Raw genomic sequence first — 18124 nt, 5'->3', positions numbered from 1 at the left:
TATTATTAAAACAAGTCAGCATGTCATTCTTTCTGAAAAGATCTCAGATCACGTATGCCAGTTTGGGATGGCTCCCGGCAGGGACTCTGAGTGATTAAAAGTCAGAGGTATTAGATTAGTCTTGCTTTTTAACATGATGCATTCTTACACAATAGAGTTATAATTTGTTTAACAAATGGTTTGTTTAAATGCAGATGACACTTGGCATGTTGTCTATAGTATATTCATGAATAATGAGCTGGAGATCTGCCCCATACAAAAGGACCAACCCAGGAAAGGGTGAGAGAGCTGACTGGTGATTTATGAGCCCCGTTTTCGGTTTGCCTCAGTTCACGAGGAGGTGTAATAGGTTGTCTGACAAAGCAGAGACAGGAAATGAACCCCGACATCCAAAGCGAACCTGCCACATCTGCACTTAATTAATTTGTGCAGGTGATAAAAGATTTAAAGGCAAAATATGTTAAAAGTTTTTTTTTGAAGTGCAAGGCTTAATAGTCTAAATCTTGTTCATATCTGCACTCATGATTAAATCTTATGGAGAAGTCGTGGCCTCACCATCCAGCTCTCCAGTTCAGTTCAGCAGGCACACCAAAGGGTTGAGAGAACACAAAGCAAGCCATGTGAAGGAACACTTAGTAAAGTTAAAATGAAGATAAAAGGAACGAAAGACTGATAAACATTTCTAGTGCTTCGTAGGAATGCATGTTTTCCACGTACTCTATTGCAGCCTGCCTGCAAGCACTTGGGTGCTGAGAATATTGAAACCCAACTTTCCATGGATTTTCCAAACATGCTTAAGTTTCAGTGTAGGTCATAGTTCACCATTAAAGTTATGTGTTGAAGGCCTAGATATACTACAGCAGGAAGGTCTTAAAACTTAACAAAAATGAGGACATCAGTACCTATTTTCCCATGTATGTACAAAGGGACTTTATAAATAATTAATAATTACTGGTTTGCATATTTGAAAGAGTAAATTTTTTAAAAAAATTTAATGTACTTCTAGTACTGTACATTCTGCCAAAAAGATAAGCGAAAAACTTGAAGAAAGGATAGCAGATGAAGACCAAGTACTGTGGGAGATTTTTTCTAGCTCTCTGAATTTGTCGAAATTATGGAGGAAAAAGATTAGTAAACTGTTCATCCTATCCTTAAGAATATTTTAGTATTACTTTCTAAGAAATCTCCTCTGCCACCATTTTATGGTTCCATGACGATAATCAATAATCGTAAAGTCCCTTTGAAAACACTTTTGTGATATCCAAACTCTAAAGTTATGAATTGTATAATACACTTGAAAGCTAAAATGCCTGGCTTGTGATAGGTGGATACTTTGCCCCTCAGAGGATTTGTCTGTAAAGTTTTGTTTTTGTACATTAATATAAAGAATAAAAGAATGCTGGAGATAATCCTCTATGATTTATAAAATAAGTCGCTCGGTAGCTGCAAGGAGTGTCCTGTAAGCTTACTGGCCTTTGATTATGAATTTGCTCCATTATCCAATCATAAAGGATAGCGATTTCCCAGCAGGCTGTAGTAGAGGAGAAGTTTCTGTTTCAGATTCTCAAAATATATGAAGTTCTGTCCAAGGGGCTGCCTCTGAGATCACCACCAGCCGCATATTCTTACTTTCAAGTCGTCCAAATTCTGCAGCTGCAGGGATACTTTGAGGAAATTCCCCTGCTTCTTCCAGCTGCCGAGAAGGAAGTTTTAAAGTGCCACGTGGCGCTGAGACATCCGTTCTCCCTGGCTGACAGGTCTATTCTGCAAGTTAGCAGAGGAGAAGTGAAGGTTCTTCAGTAGCAAAAGAAGTTTATTTCTGCATATCCAAAGTCACTAATTTCAGCTAATTGGTGTGAACTAGCTCCACAAATGCTTGGGCCAGCAGAAGGCAAAGTGATTCCATTGTCCAGCAGCTAGTTTCATCATTTTTATATGCCTAGTAAATAGAGAGCCAGAGCTCTAATTCACCTCCGTTTGGGGGACACAGCCAAATTCAGAGGCGTTGAGTATTTTAGGCACGAATGATTCTAGTTGATCTGTGGAGCTTATTCATTCCAGTTCTTCTGGGGAAGATTCCAAAGACATACAGATTGGTGAGGAGAGGGAGCAGGTGCATTTGCTTTTCACCTTGCAAGAGACTGGTTATTGGATCAGGGCATGATCCTATTCTAGAAGTATGATTTGCCTGCGTAACTCAGGTAGCTTTTATTTAATGTGACTTTCAGTTGAAATAGTATGTTTTAGGCTATATTCATAAAAGAAAAGTCACTTGAAATGTCAGATTTGGGGCATTTCTATTTTTGATCAAGCCCCAAACTTGACCAAAAAATTGTCACAAGTGCCTATAGTAAATAATTATAAGTGATAACATTTGCTGGTAGAATATATGATTTATTCAAAGCTAGTTTAACATGGTGATGAAAACATATTGGTTCTAAATCCTTATGTAGAATAAATTTTCACAGTATATTTTTGAACAATAAAATAATGAAATGATTTGTCAGCATTTCACAGCAAATCTTATATACAAGGTCTATTTTGAGGTATTTAATGATTCAGTTAATTTCATTGTTACAGTAATTTCTCATAATCACCCATGATTTTCTTACATCAGTCTAGTATATTTTATTACTGTGGAGAAAAAAATCCTCAGATCATATCTGAGCATTAAGTACTTTGTATGAATATTTTGCAGCAGAGAAAGCTAAAAAACATACACACACACACACACACACATATATTCTCAAAGTTATATTATAAGTTGTTGCACAAAACAAAGGGCATATTTGTTCTTACTTTTATCTCTAAGTACTTTGTGAATATGAATATGGAATCAGTAATTATCTAACTATTTTTAGAATGGATTTGTGTATTTCAATGAAAAATGCCTGTTGAAACCTTGTGCTGTGGGCAACGCCCTATTTTCTATTCAGAAATGTATGCAGTAATAAGCACCCAACACATTTCTCAAGAGCAAATAGTTTTATATCTAAGACAAATTATCATCTTTTATCTGACATTCTCAAATAAACTTTTACAACGTCACTAAAGAAACAAAAATAATCAAGGCAGTTATTTTTTGGTTATCAAAGTATAGATGCATTTACGCCCAGAACAAAATTTTTCTTACAATGCTGACTAAAAATCCCATCGTGTAGTAGAAATGCAAACATTCCTTCACTGTTGTTTTTGAAAGTATTTTGTTTGTCCATCCTCTAGGTATCCAGTAGCAATCTCAAAAGACGTTGTGGCTTGAACTATTTCATTTTTGTTCACATAAAGGAAAATAGTTTTGCTATCTGCTCCTTCCTTTCCTTTAAACATTCAGAAATCCAGGAATTAATGTATTTCCAGTACACTATTTTTTTTTCCCTGATAAGTATGCCTTGAGCCAGAACAATTTTCTAGAATGATGCAGATCTTCCCCGATATTTTATGATTCCTTAATTGATTTGGGATGTATGCACTATATAAAAGGGGGAGACGATTAGTGTGTATCTGCACTGTGGAGAGCAAGCTCAGTGCAGGCTTTTAGAACCCATCCAAGGGAGGTTTTGGTGGTGTTCAGTGAGGGAGTTCTGGGCTGGAAGTTGAAGTGGAGACAAGTTATATAAATTCAATAAGGAGCAATAATGACCACAAATCTCACTTCACCGGTTTGTTTGCTAAGAGGATCAAAGAGATGATGAATGTAAGTTAACAGGATAATCGTTATGAGTTTAGCCTTTGAAATAAGGAGTGGATTCAAGACACAGTCTTGCAACTTATTCTCTGTGTAGTCTTAAGTAAATTACTGAAACTCTCTGAGTCTCAGTTTACTTATTTTTAAATTAGGGATAATGCCATATACATCATAAAATTGTTAAATAAGCATGGCAGGTATTTAATATAGTGCCTGATGCAAGAATTGTAGGAATCATTTTTGAAAATAGTGTTTTCTTACTGATATAAAGTACAATTTTTATTGTTGTTACAGTTATAAGTGACCAAAACTTTTTTTTTAACAGAACCAAAAACCATATATGTTACACATGTAGCAGTAATATTATATTGAATACAAATATGTAGGTTGTTCACTTTTAAGAGTCATGTATTTTATTTTTGCTCAGAAGATATTAGGAAGTATATCAATTGAAATTCTTAATATTTGAGGTCTTTCAGTGAAGACATTTTGAAAATGCTGTTAGTTTGATTGTTCCCGTTTCTTTTATCAATTCCAGTGTATGCCTGTATCATAAAACAATTAGAAAAAACAATTGTTTTTACAAATGTCCTAAGAACACTTTTTTTTATTCATTGAAATGACACAGGCTTTTTTTTGAAGAGCGACTGGTGTGAGGAAAGAAAAAAGAGGAGGAAGGAGGCTGGGAAGAGAGCCATGATATAATATTAAAATTAGGCAGATTGGACAAGATTGCATAAAGCTCCATGCCATCTTTGTGCTTTGGACCAAATGATTTAATAGCTAATGAGCTCATGCTCCTGTGTCTTTGACTTGCCATCATGATTTTACCAAAATAAAGTATGAAGTCCTTTTTGCATCTGGCATCTCTTTTGAAGTGATTCTAACTGCTGAGGGATTGCTAACTGAACTGAACGCTTCAAGAAAGCCAATTTACTCAGCTGGTTGCAAAGCCTTTGACCTTAATGGTGGGACTTGGCAAATCAATGCATACACGTATGTTTAGTGTTCTGTCAAGAATTGTGAAAATGCTCTGTAAGCCATAGATCCTTCTGCAAAATACTATTTTGTAGTTTAAACATTAGTCTTTCTTCAGAGGCCAATGAGGCTAGTTAATTAAGCCTGAGGGGTTATGAACTGTTGGCAGTTAATAAGTCATAAAATTCCTCCATAAAACAGGATGCGAGATTCCATCACTGAAGCAAAGAGTACAAAGGGCCGGTGTATAAATATCTAATTGTACCAAAGGACTGGGCTTTCTCAATGACTGCTCATCTGGAGTCTCCAGGGCATGTTCGCTGTGGTTTCCTGATTTTTAGAAGCCGGTTTAAAAAATGAGTGCATTAAAGGGTAATTTGCCTGAAAGTTCAGGAAGTAAAGGGGGTGGTGTGGAAGCAAGCTGAAGGGGAGAGAGACAGGACATAGTGAGAAGACAGAAAATGAGAAGGAGGGTAGGATAGAGAGACAGGGAACTCAAAGTCGGAAAACTTGTCTCCATAGAGTTCGACATGACTGTATGTGTCATCTGTTCTTTTTTTCCTCCCCATAGGATGTTCACCATGGAAACGGTACACAGCAGGCCTTTTATACTGACCCCAGCATCCTGTATATTTCCCTCCATCGCTATGATGAAGGGAACTTTTTCCCTGGCAGTGGAGCCCCAAATGAGGTTCGGTTTATTTCTTTAGAGCCCCACTTTTATTTGTATCTTTCAGGTAATTGCATTGCATGATTACCCGTAATTTTCTTGTCCTTTGCTGGTGTTTTAAATTACACGAGATTACTGAATTGTCCCACGAGAGCAAAAACCATTGCAGAACAAGTGCATAACCCAGAGCACTGGTTGTCAAGCAAGGGTGGGCTGATTTGACATGTTGTTTGATGTTTATTTCAAGAGCTCACATGTGTTTGTTTTCCTCTCTTCTTGCTTTCTTCCTTGTGCCCTCTTCTACCCGACCGTGGTGTGGTTTTTCTCTTTGTAGGTTGGAGCAGGCCTTGGAGAAGGATACAATATAAATATTGCCTGGACAGGTGGCCTTGATCCCCCCATGGGAGATACCGAGTACCTTGAAGCATTCAGGTTGGTACTTCTTTCTGTGAAAGTAGCAAATTAGAAATGTCCATGGAAACTGTGCCAAATGTACAAGAGAAATCTAAATTTCTAACTAAGGGAAAGTGGCTAAAGGAGCCATCCCCTCAAAGCTCCATAAATGTTTGGTTTGGGGGACCTAAATATTGCTACAAAGCCAGTAAGGAATATATGTAAGAAAAAAAGTACATCAAGATCTAGTTATATCATTGGTGAATATCTTTTCCCATTTATCAGGTTTGCAGTTTTGCTTTGTTGATGGTTTCCTTCGCTGTGTAAAAACGCTTTTGTTTCGTGCAGTCTCGTGTGTTTATTTTTTCTGTTGTTTCTCTTTTCCAAGGAGACATATCCCCAAAATATATTACTATTTTTTGGATATGTCTCCTTGGACAAGAGAGTCAGAAAGTTTACTGCCTGTGTTTTCTTCTAGGAGTTTTATGGTTTCAAGTCTTACATTTAAGTCTTAATCCATTTTGAGGTTATTCTTGTATGTGGTGCAAGAAAGTGATCCAGTTTCATTGCTTTTGCATGTGTCTGTCCAGTTTTTTCAGCAGCATTTATTGAAGAGACTGTCTTTAACCCATCATATATTCTTGCCTCCATTGTCATAGATTAATTGACCACATGGATGTGGATTTATTTCTGGGCTCTCTATTCTGTTCCATTGATCTAGGTGTCTGATTTTATGCTAGTACCATGCTGTTTTGTATATTATAACCTTGTAGTATAGTTTGATATCAAGTAGCCTGAGACCTATAACTTTGTTCTTCTTTCTCAAGATTTCTATGGCTATTCAGAGTCTTTTGTGGTTCCATATAAATTTGAGGATTATTTATTCTAGTTCTGTGAAAAATGCCATTGGTATTTTGATAGTTTGCTTTGAGTAGTATGGACGTTTTAGTGATGTTGATTCTTCTTATTAATGAGCATGGTATATGTTTCCATTTATTTGTATCTTCTTCGTTTTTTTTCTTCAATGCTTTATAGTTTTCCAAGAGTACAGGTCTGATACCTCCTTAGTTAAATTTATTCCTAGGTATTTTATTATTTTTGATGCAATGGGGATATAGTCAATAACATTGTAATAACTGTGTATGGTGTCAGATGGGTACTAGACTTATCACTTCATAAGTTATATAAAATCACTATGTTGTACACCTGAAAATAATAAAATATTATATGTCAACTGTAATTTAAAAACAAAAATAATTAATTAAAAAAATAATTAAAAAAAAAAAAACACAACCTAGTAGTAGTTATACAGCTACATTGGCCAATGGCCCAGGCATGCTCTCCCCTCCCTGCAGAAAAGCCAAAAAGAAGAAAACAGAAAGATCTTATTAAGTAGTTCTGGAAAAGTCTGCCATTATAACATGATTGAGAGTGGACATAAGCATTTTAAATGCTCTGAGAAGTCCTTCAGTGCCTATTTAACTTGAACAGACATTTCCCAATCTTCACTGGACTATAAAATCTCATTTACACATAGCACCACTTAGCATCCTTAGGTCTGAGGAGCTGGCGCACTTTTGGAACATTGACCTTGGCAATCTCATTTCATGGTAGAGCAAATGACTTCTTCCCTCATAATATGTGTAGTTTTCCTCTCACATTAAAACTTCAACTAATTAATTGGTGGTTTTCAGTTTCTCTACAAAATGTAGGAAGTAATTAAAATGTATATTTGTGTATACATATTGCATTCTGCTATATTTTTTTCCTAAGCAAAGAACTTTTTGAATTAATTTAAGCAAGAAATACAAGTTAAAAGCTTTCTTTTTGGATATATATATATATTTTTATACAAAGACATTATTCTATGGAATTAAAAAAAATTAGTCCTTAGAAAGGTCTCTGTTTTAAGGAGAAATCATCAGGTTATGTCAACATGTGCTTCACTTGCAAGATTTTAGAATATATTAACCTATTGGTAATATATGACTTTTGGGATATTTTGTTTAGTAGAAAGCAAAAGCAAACAACTACATGATAAGAAATTTTGGAAGCATTAATCATTGTTTTGAAATTTACTGTTTATGAATTCCCAAGGGGAAAATCCTGTTGATGTATTTAAAACTTAAGGAAATAATAAGGCAGTTTTTCAATAAATGCACTTTTGGTGGGTTTCTGCTCTCCTGTGTATCATGCATATTTCATTTCTCATTTGAGGGTCACTTCTCATTTGAAAACAGGAAAAATCATAGAAAATCACTGTTTTCAAGAAAATACAAAATAAATATATTTGGTTTGGTATTAGAGATACTAAGGAAAATTCTACCCATGTTCCAGATTTGTACTTAGGGAAAAATATATACACTCATATAGCTATACTATTTATAGAAAAATAGCTGAAATAAGTTTATTTGCTTTAAGACTTGGGTTGTCCAAGAAGATATTTTGTGTTAATCAGCGGGAAAACCAAAATATCATATTAAGAAACTATAGGCGTTTCAGTGTTAGGAATTCTGTTTGCCTATATTTGCAACTTAACAACTATTATTACTGTCTTAAAGGAATTCTAATGGGATAATAGACTTTAATATTATATCATATATGAATTTGTTTACCAAGTTAACCTAGTAACTTGCATTATACACACATTAAGTTCTTAACATTGCTATATAGCATATAATTATATCCATTGATCTGCAATACAGAATTCTTAGTTTTTTTATTATCATACTATTTGTGGTGCTATAGCTTTATATAAAAATTGATCATGCATTCACAGCAGGGAAGGATAATTTGTATTTTTTTATCTATTGTTCTTCACATGTCAAAGTGAATGGTATATGAGATTTTTTTTTTAAAGTACCTTTTTGGACACAACAATTTTATTAAATAATGTGAAAACAGGTATTAAGTGTACATTACTGTTTTTTAATTGAAATGGTAAGTAAATCAAGTGCTCCTGAAAGTGACTGAATGTCCTCAAGAATGGCACCTTCTCCTTGCCTGGAATGTGGGACCATTTGTGTTGGCAAACTTTTCTAAGCTTCCCAGTACAATCACCGTCTCTAAGCTTAACCAGAGGAGAAGCACCATTATTTAGCTAGGCTGAGGAAATGAAAAACTGTAGTTTTTAATGTTCATGGTTATTTAAGAACCAGATTTAAGCCATAATGATTCTATTAATTTTGAACTACACCACGTCTGCTTGTCATTCAATGTGTGTGACTAGAAATACCTGTGAATTTGTTATAGAGGCATCAAGAAAGTAAGTCTTTCATTCAGTCATTCAAAAAAATATTGATCGAACACATATTACATGCCGAGCTCAGTGATGAGCACTTGGAATTCAGAACTGACTTGCTGTCAGGGAACATAATAGTAGTGATACTTACTGTTCTAGTGAAAAGATGTCCTTAGACATAGAGAGGGTAAAATGGTAAACTCTCCTTGAAGGGTTTCAGGAAAGGCTTCCATCAAGTATTGTTCGACATGTGCTTTCAAGGATGAGTGGGAGTTTTCAAGGAATAAAGGAATTTCGAGTAGGAGAAATTCATTCCAGGCAGAGAGAATAGACTGAAAAGCATGGAGTCATGAAATGGTCTTGCTCTGTTGGCTCAATGTCATGAGGGTGGGATTATGTGTCAGGAATATGATAATACTTCATAAAGTCTTTTGCAAAGTATTGCCCATCTAAAAATACAAATTCCTTTCTAATTGGAGGCTTTAATGAGATAGACTCCCAAATAATTTTTGATGTAGTATTTTATAAGTATGTCCTTATTACACAAACTTTGTTTCCCCGTATTGAAACTGAAGATCTTTCTGGCATCTGCGTGTAGATACAGGAAATGGATGTGGGGGGAAAGTAAACGGTGCCTTTCCTTTTTTCTTAATTTGTAATTGTTTCTGGGCTGTAATAAGTATCTTTGGAGGGAAAACCTCTCTCTGTGAAGCTACATTTATAGTGGGATATAAGATAGTTGCTTATTTTACCAGCCAAAATTTGTCGCATGTATTGCCCTTGTGATTTCTGTTATATCTATGGCAAAAAGAAAATTTCAGGCAGGCCAAGCATTTTCATGTTTGTTATAAGCTTTAAAGGTAATTAAAAAAAATATAATGGAATATTTAAAATAGTTCAGGTAACTAGTTATTTCTTCCATGCAGTTTTCATTCATCCCTGAAATAATGGAAGGCTATACTTAAGATTTTTCACAAGAGTTTTTTAAATATTCAGTAATATCAAATATCTCTCAACTAAAATATATTTTCAAGGTTACCATTTTACAAAATAATTATGGCTATTTTTATTGAGGCCTTACATGCCAAGTCCTAGATTAGAAATTTTATAGAAATTATGGCTAAATCTTAAGTGGTTTGTATGAACCATAGAACTACTAAATTGGAAGGGCCATGATGTGAATTCAGTTTATGGCTCTAAAATCTTTGCTCCTTTTTTCATACCACACTGCTACTTTTTTCTACTCTTCATGACTCAAAAGACAAAGGGGTAATAAGGCATAGTGAACTTTCACTAAAACATAAGACCTTCTCTCCCTGACCTAAGTCACAAATGCCTAGTACACAACATGACAGAGAAGAGCTATTTAATAATATTGGCTGAATGAGTCAGTGAATAAATGAGTGAGTCGGAGAACAGAGAAGGAATGATGATGACTACAAGAGAAGCATTGGAAACTGTTGGTATTAAGTGAGCCTAGCAAAAGTCTGAGGGAGCTACATGAAGCCTATCTCACAGCCCCTCCAGGAGTATTGTTTAAAAGAACTCCGAACACCCATTCATTTGCTTATACCAATGTCAGACATCTTCGCTTCATTCAACAAATAATTTTGCTGAATGCCTGCTAAGCAGTCTGTTCCAATCACTTCAAAAGATTGTTTCAATGGTTCTCTCATATCCATGGTCCCTAGATGAGCACTGGATACATGATTTTTTCTAAAGATTAACTCTTTAAGAGTCCTGCAAATGTTAAAGTTATGATTTATATAAGAACACTTAAATAGTTTGTGTATAGTGGACAGGAGACAATATATATGTCATGCTTCTAATTAATTCTAGAGAGGAAAACATCTCCACGTGTTTAACAAAATAGGTAGCAGTTTCCAGTGTAGAAGTAATATACTAGGAGTCCTTGAAATTATGCCTATTTTATTGAATAAATAAATGAGTGAATGAATAAAAATCCTTGTATAACTTTTTAATATCAAATAAGAAGCACAAAACTCTTTGAATTGAGAAGGTTTTGATGAAACAATAAGTGACTCATTTGACACACGCTGAGGACTAGCTAAGAGAGTGGCATAGAGTTGTTCATCTGGGTTCCTTTGATGCAAACAAGTTGTGATTTAAAAAGTCACATCTCTGCAAGCTGGTATGTTACATATTGTTTGTAGCTGCCATAATTAATATTTGTTTATGATGAGGATTTCCAAAAGACAAAGGACCTATATACATATCAGCTCTTTAGGGATGTTCTCCTCAGGGGAAAACTCTGACCCAGAATGGTTCTGTATCCCTGAGGTTGTCAGTATGCAACTACTGATTTGAATGAGTTCTCTAATCTAGAAATTAAATATCTAGCCAAATTTTTTGTTATCTTTATTGTAAGTTCCTTTTTTTCCCCTTTTCATTGATTTATGAAGTGTTTCTATTGTAACCAAAATGTCTTATGCTTACAAAGGTAGCCTTTGCTAAAATATGTTGACCATATAACCAACTAGAATGTTTAATTATTTGTTACATAGTCAAAGCAGTTGAAAGAATTGAGCACATACAAAGAGTCCAAACTGTCTATATCTCAATCCTGTCTTCGGTTCAGACCTGTTTCCTTCAATGATATAAGCAAGTTTAAAATCCATAAATACAAAACTGACTGGAAACTTGACTAGATAGTATACCTATTCCCAGGTCATCAGTCAAACTGTCAATTCTGTTCTAGATGTGGCATCTTTAAAATAGGAACCATGGCTTTCTATGATTTCTCCCTTGCTTGTGGCAAATAAATAAATAAATAAATAAATAAAATAAAATAAAATGCATTTAACTTAAGAGCAAAGAATAGAGCCCAATTGTCATGTTCATCGAGCATGTGTTCTTCCCACAACTAGTCAATAATGGTCAGACTGGAGTTTTGCAGAGTGGTTTGGTTTACCATAGAATGACGATAGATAATTTTGGGCAGAGCACATAAATAAATAAGTGCAATTTTTTTTTCTCTCCTTGTGATTTTATCAAACATGTCATCGTTATTCTAATTAATTTTAGAGCACTGACTTCTAAATGTTGGTCATATGCATAGACTGAAAAAGAGGATGCTAAATTCTGTCTGAGAAATAAGATGGGACCATAGTAAATTTTTATGTTCTCTTTTATTGATAATGACAACTAAGTTAATTTTTATGGTTATCATTCTAATTTTTTAATCGTTTTCATGTAATTTCATTCTAAGCGAATGGGAAGTAATGCCATTGTAAAAACAACAACATAATATAATGATAACAACAACAGAGTGGTATGTAACCTTCATTGAGGCCTTAATATTTGCTAGTGGCTCATTTCTTTTCATCTTTACAAGTTGTTGAGCTAAGTGCTCCTAGTGTCCAGATGAGAACACCAAGCCCCTTTTGCATTTCATTAGGTTTACTGATGTCACACAGCTGGTAAATAGTGATCAGGGATTCGGTGGCAACTCTTATGAGTGTGTAGACAGTACTCCTTTGGCCCCAAGATATATAGTCCCTCTGTCAAGAGTAGAGGTGACAAAACAATAATATAGTGAGAAATTCTTTGCAAATGTGTTTGAGTCCATCCAACATTCAGCTTGGATATTTAAATTGGTAACACTGTTTTAAAATTGAAAATAACTTGTAGACTTTCACTACCCTTGTATCATATAATAACTCGAAATCACTTCTTTGTGTCTTTCCCTCATCTGACATACTAAAAGAGCCTAACAGACGAAACCCCTCTAAGTTTTCTTCCATTTGATAAGTTAGACTATTTACACTGGGAATTTTTTTTCTTCCTTATTAAAGAAGTATTGTCTTCTTATGTATACATTTAGATTTTTTGGAATGTGCATGTAATTGAACTTGAGAAATACCAAATTAAATTTTAATAGAACATAGAGTGATAAATGTGCTTTTAGATCCAGTTTTGAAATAAAGAATGATTTGTTGTCATCTGAAAATCATACTCAATACTGCAAAATGATTTGGGGTCTTATTTTGTCTATAAGAGCTGTGGTTGATGCTTCCCACTTTGAAATGGACTCTCAATTGTTAGTGACAACCAAATATATTATGCTCATGATAGTATGTATTTTCCCAGAGATGCCGAAGACATTTTGGGAAAGGACAGAATTTCTTGAAACAATTTGCCAATATGAAATACTGTACATATCAAATTGGCCCTACTACCATCTTTCCCAGACCATTTATCATAGCTCACAAATCAGGCCCACATTTTCCCTTTCTGAAAGACTTGGCTAATAAAGAAGATATGGGCTTCAAATTCGAACTTGTCAATCAATCTTGGGAACAAAGCAGTAATGATTTTCATCTATTGATATTTTATTTCAATGAAGAGCAATACATATAAATTTACTGCTGGTGGGATCTACGATTTTATTCATTGTCCAGATTCTATTCTTTATATTCAGCATGTAGAAATGTTTTAAGAAGTTTTATCAGAACCGGTCAGAAGAAAAAGATCCATAGGAATGAATTTTAGAAAGCTGTCAGCTCTATCTGCTCTTTAGTTTCAGCAAAAAGTATACTTTAAGAACATTTTTTTCTCTTTCATCTGTGCAACATATTGTACCAATTTTCATCAAAAAAAATTACAATTTCTATAGGTGTGTGTCTCTAGATACCCTTAGAATTCTGCTCTTTGACCCTGGGAGTAAATTGATCTTATGCACACCTGTCTTCCTTGGGAAACTTACAAACTTCATTTTTAAGCTGAGCATCAAAGAGATATGATATTATTAGACAGTATAGAGCTCAGGTAAAAAGACCAGAAAGGATCTTGAAGCCCTTGAAGTTCTGAAAGGTGAATTATAGTATCTGCAGTGAAGAAGAACTCTTTAAAATAGTTCAAATGCTACAGCATTGTTTTTACTATTATTTTAAAAGGTCAGATCAACTATAAAAAATTTAAAACAACATTTTTCCTTTCTGACTGAGAACAGTTTTAAAGCCAAAAATTTCCAGGAATTTGTGTAGCAATTATGCAGTTTTCCAAATAATAAAGACTAATTAAAAGAGTAGCTATGTTCAATTAACTGTTTTTTCCTAGCAGTTCTCTCTAAAAAAGAAAGCAATGTGCGTGACTAGCAGTGATTTGTTTTTATTTTCAAGATGGAACAATGGATTATAAAACCTTTGCTTTGCACAAAATCCTCCCAACATATGTGTAATACTCACAGATATCAGGAAGTGAAAGCTTTCCACTACATGTTTTCGTGAAGCTTTTTAGGCCAGAAATAGCAGATCTTTTGGACTGTCAAGCAACTCAGATCAGTTCATCAACTTAAATAATCTCATCCAGTAATAAATGGAATTGTTGTGCAGTTAATTATGATATGACACAGCCAGAATGAAAGATAAATATCATTGAGAAACTATGGAGTCACACATTTTTCACAGTTTTAGTGAGGATTTTAAGATTATGCTTCATTTACTGGTAAGGCACAGCCCAATAAAAATCACTTATCCTCTGTCTCATTGAACAGCTATTTATTAACCAAATTTCAGTGCCTTTGGGTCTTGGATGTGTTTTCTTGAAACAGAGTTTCCCCTCCACTTCCATGATTTCATATCTTAAGTTTACTATAACTAAATTTATGGAGATGACAAGTAATGTAACAAAAAGATATAATTTTTGTTTTCATAGACTATATAAACATAAATTTGTGTCCCTCTTGAGAACTAGGTAATATAATATTTACTGTTAATAATTTACTTATTAACTTTTCCAGATAGAGGAATCATCTTTGGGAAACTTCTGTTCCACAGAAAGGACTTTTCTGTTCCACAGAAAGTCCACAGTAGGTCAGTTATTACTTCCGAGGTGCAGGGCTGATGTTTACACCATTTTGTGGTAGGCAGGACTTTCAGAGACTAGTCCAAGTCTTTGCATGACATCAAACATCTGGATGATAGAAGTCAGTTTTCCATGTTTCATCCCAATGATTTGATGTCATGTAGATGAAAATTGTAAATCAACATCTGTTCCTATTTATGCAGATATTTAAACTCCGTTGGCACTCTTCTAGAAGGGTGAGGACTTGTCCTTGTATCTGGTCTGAACCTGTCCCTCTTTCTTGTGGGCACCACGGGCCTGAGTATTGGTTGTCTACACGTCTTCTACTCCTAAGAGCAGCATTGCTGCTGTAAAGCCATACAGAGGGCAGCAGGCTTATGAACGGTGTAACTTCTGATGGAAAAGGCTTAGGAAAATAACTTTTTCTCCATTATGGTTCATATTTCACAATTTCAAAAATGGGAAGAAGAAGAGGGGAGGTAGATGATTTAGTCACCTTTGAATCTCAGCAGAAATTTAAATCCACCTACATCTCAACTTGGGAATATTTTGCATCCCAGAGCAATTGTGAAAAAGGCCGTCAAGAAAATAGCATCTACATGTTACCCTACCTATTAAAGGAAGGTGCATATTATTGCAACTGAAACAAAATATGGGCTCACCTCGGATGTGTATTTTTGATTGGTTCTCCTTGAAATTAAAGCAATATTGGAGTTACTGAAACGGACGGAATTTCAGAAACAAATGAGCATTTTTATTCAAACAATAGTCAAAGGCAAAGAAATGAAAAGGAGTTTATATGCAATCCAAAGCAAGAATGGAGCAGGCATAGATTTCAAAGTTTGGTAGTCCAAAGCATGCTTGGTCACTGGATTCTCTGTGCTTTTGTTTTCAGAAATATTTCTTAGATATTAATGTTGCCACACTGGGCCTCTGACTTTGCTTCGTGTCCCCAAGTCCTCTCCCTTGTACAAGTTTCTGATACTGTTAATTTCCTTTTATACTCCAGGATTTCTAAATTGAAAATATTATTGTAGAAATTAGCCATTATGCCTTTCTCTCCAATAAATATAATTACACCAAGTGTCGCAGCAGGTGAAAAATGCAGGGACAGAAATAGTCATATCTGGTGTGTGTCATATTTTACTGATTTAGTTAGAAATCATCTGATTAAATTCTAAATTATTCAGAGAACTGAGGTCTTTCGAGAATTTGTTAATATATTCTACTAACTAATATATTAGTTTCGTTTTTTGAGGACATGAAAATTGATAAAAAACAAATGATATGTAGAATCCAAAAGAAGAATTAATATCAAAGAAGGACCACTGTCACTCACCTGTTAGTTTATTAGTGTCAATTTTTAAAAGATAACATATTAATATTTTGTCTACTAAAATAAATATATATTACATATATATATTCATATGTATATATAGTATTTGATACAGTTCTCTAAACATATTTTTGAGAAGTTAGAATGTAGACACCATCCCATTGTCAGAGGTGAGTGTGCAATCCTGTACCAAGTTTGAAGGGCTTATGAGGCCCAATTTAAAATTTTGTTGTTTTATAATAACTTTGGAAAAGTGTATTGTTCCTTGTAAAATACCCACATGTTCTCCTTTGGAATGGCTCCAGACTGTAACTGAACCACGAGGTTGCCCCCTGGTGCTTTATGTATTGTTTAATTGTTTGCCTTTGGTGGATGTTTTTATTAAAAGCCTATTATTTAGGATAAGACCAAAGTGTCATTTTAAGAACAACAGAAGCAGAGCTATTCGGTCCCATAGTTCTCTTTCATAGGTGTGTTAGTGAACACTGGATGCAGCTAATGAGCCTGCTGACATTTTTTCTTGTAATACTTCAAAAAGAGCAACAACAACAACAATGAACAAAACCCTGGATTTTTATTTTCTTCCCATAAAACATGACAGGATTGGCTGGAAGAACTTGAGTCTGTAGAGCTGTGCCCAGGGCAGGAAGGAAGAGAGGTATCTGTGTGCTGGGTATGTTCACTTGCCTATGTTTTGGTGCAGGAGGAGCTAGTCTGGAGTTGTATGCACTTTGGCGCATGTGGCAGTATCGAGCCCGAGGACTCTGGGGTGGAGGGAGCTGGGAAGACCATGTGTTGGGAGGGCCATGGTGGGCTTTCCCGGGGTGTCCACCAAACCCATGTATGCTTTAGTGGCTCTTACTGGCCTCTCCCTGTCCACAGTCCAATTGCCAGACAAGTACGCTTCTAAGATTGTCAGATCACTCTGAATATAAATTAGGTCTGGGAAAAGTTTTTAATTCAATAACTTTAATTTTAAATGCTCTACTTCTCCCTGAATATTTTTTCTTCTGAAGTGGCATCATCATCCCACTCACTGATTTCTCAAAAGTTGGCTCCGGAAACAATTCAGAGTGTTCTCTAGCAGGTCCTTGCCACAAAGAGCAAGCAAGAATTTGATTAGTCTTCTTCCCATGCTAGTCTCTGGGACTGTGACCCACCCTCAGGCAAAAAAAAAAAAAAAACTTGAAGGCAATATACCTTGATACAATTTCTAGGACTTAAATGATCTCATTAAATTCCGATGCTAGATATCATTGACATTGGAGGAAATATGATTATTGACAAAATGTAAGCCTGTTATATACTATATCACTTCAAAAGGAGAAAGGCCATTAGGCTATAATTACATCAGAAACAGTATACACATTTGGCTGGTTTATAAACTGTCACTTTCAGAAGTATGAAGACGTATAAAAGTTTCCAAAGGCTCCATTATGACCCTATTTCCAACAGTATTCTCTGACAAACTAAATAAATTACTGCATATATTGGACCTTTGAGGCTTGGGGCAAAGAATGGAAAAATTATTTACCAAAGCTTGAAAATATTTAATCACTAGAGGCAGGGGGGCAGCGGTGTTTTAATTAGCAGGTCCCCGGGCCATTGGCTGACTGGGAGCTTTCTCAAACAACCACACAAATGCACTGAATAGCTGTTTGCCAGCCTTAGGGTCAGGCCTGAGATGAAACAGATAAGATAATTGGCTCTAATGAAATCCAGAAGGCCTTGGCTTTCTTGTTTGAGCTTGGATTTGAAAAGTGCGTGTGGAAGTGAGGCTTAATTCAAACCAGAACTGAGCTAGGCCGTTTCTCAGTGACTTTGATATTGTTTGAAGTTCTAAAAGTGTTCGCCACACCACTAGCCTGCTGGGCTGGGCCTCCCTGGTACCCTTAATTACTAAGCTTTATTGCTGACTTTACTACACAGGAAAGGGGCCATTATATGTTCCATCAACATCAGCTCTTCTCAGATTGGAGGAAAGGGCAGGGTTAA

The 18124-nt window shown here is 35.2% G+C and overlaps 1 protein-coding gene across 1 annotated transcript in view; it reads left to right on the top strand.

The window, feature by feature from the left end:
• HDAC9 (histone deacetylase 9) overlaps positions 1 to 18124 on the top strand; it is a 664661-nt gene that overhangs the window by 489719 nt on the left and 156818 nt on the right. The window contains exons 21-22 of the mRNA XM_033088745.1: positions 5235 to 5354; positions 5668 to 5765. Of these exons, the coding sequence (XP_032944636.1) occupies positions 5235 to 5354; positions 5668 to 5765 (218 nt within the window). The remainder of the gene's footprint in view (positions 1 to 5234; positions 5355 to 5667; positions 5766 to 18124) is intronic.

Source organism: Rhinolophus ferrumequinum, chromosome 20 (genome assembly GCF_004115265.2).
Source record: "Rhinolophus ferrumequinum isolate MPI-CBG mRhiFer1 chromosome 20, mRhiFer1_v1.p, whole genome shotgun sequence".
NCBI lineage: Eukaryota > Metazoa > Chordata > Mammalia > Chiroptera > Rhinolophidae > Rhinolophus > Rhinolophus ferrumequinum.
The sequence above is the reverse complement of the archived record's forward strand: the minus strand, read 5'-3'. Positions and strand labels throughout refer to the sequence as shown.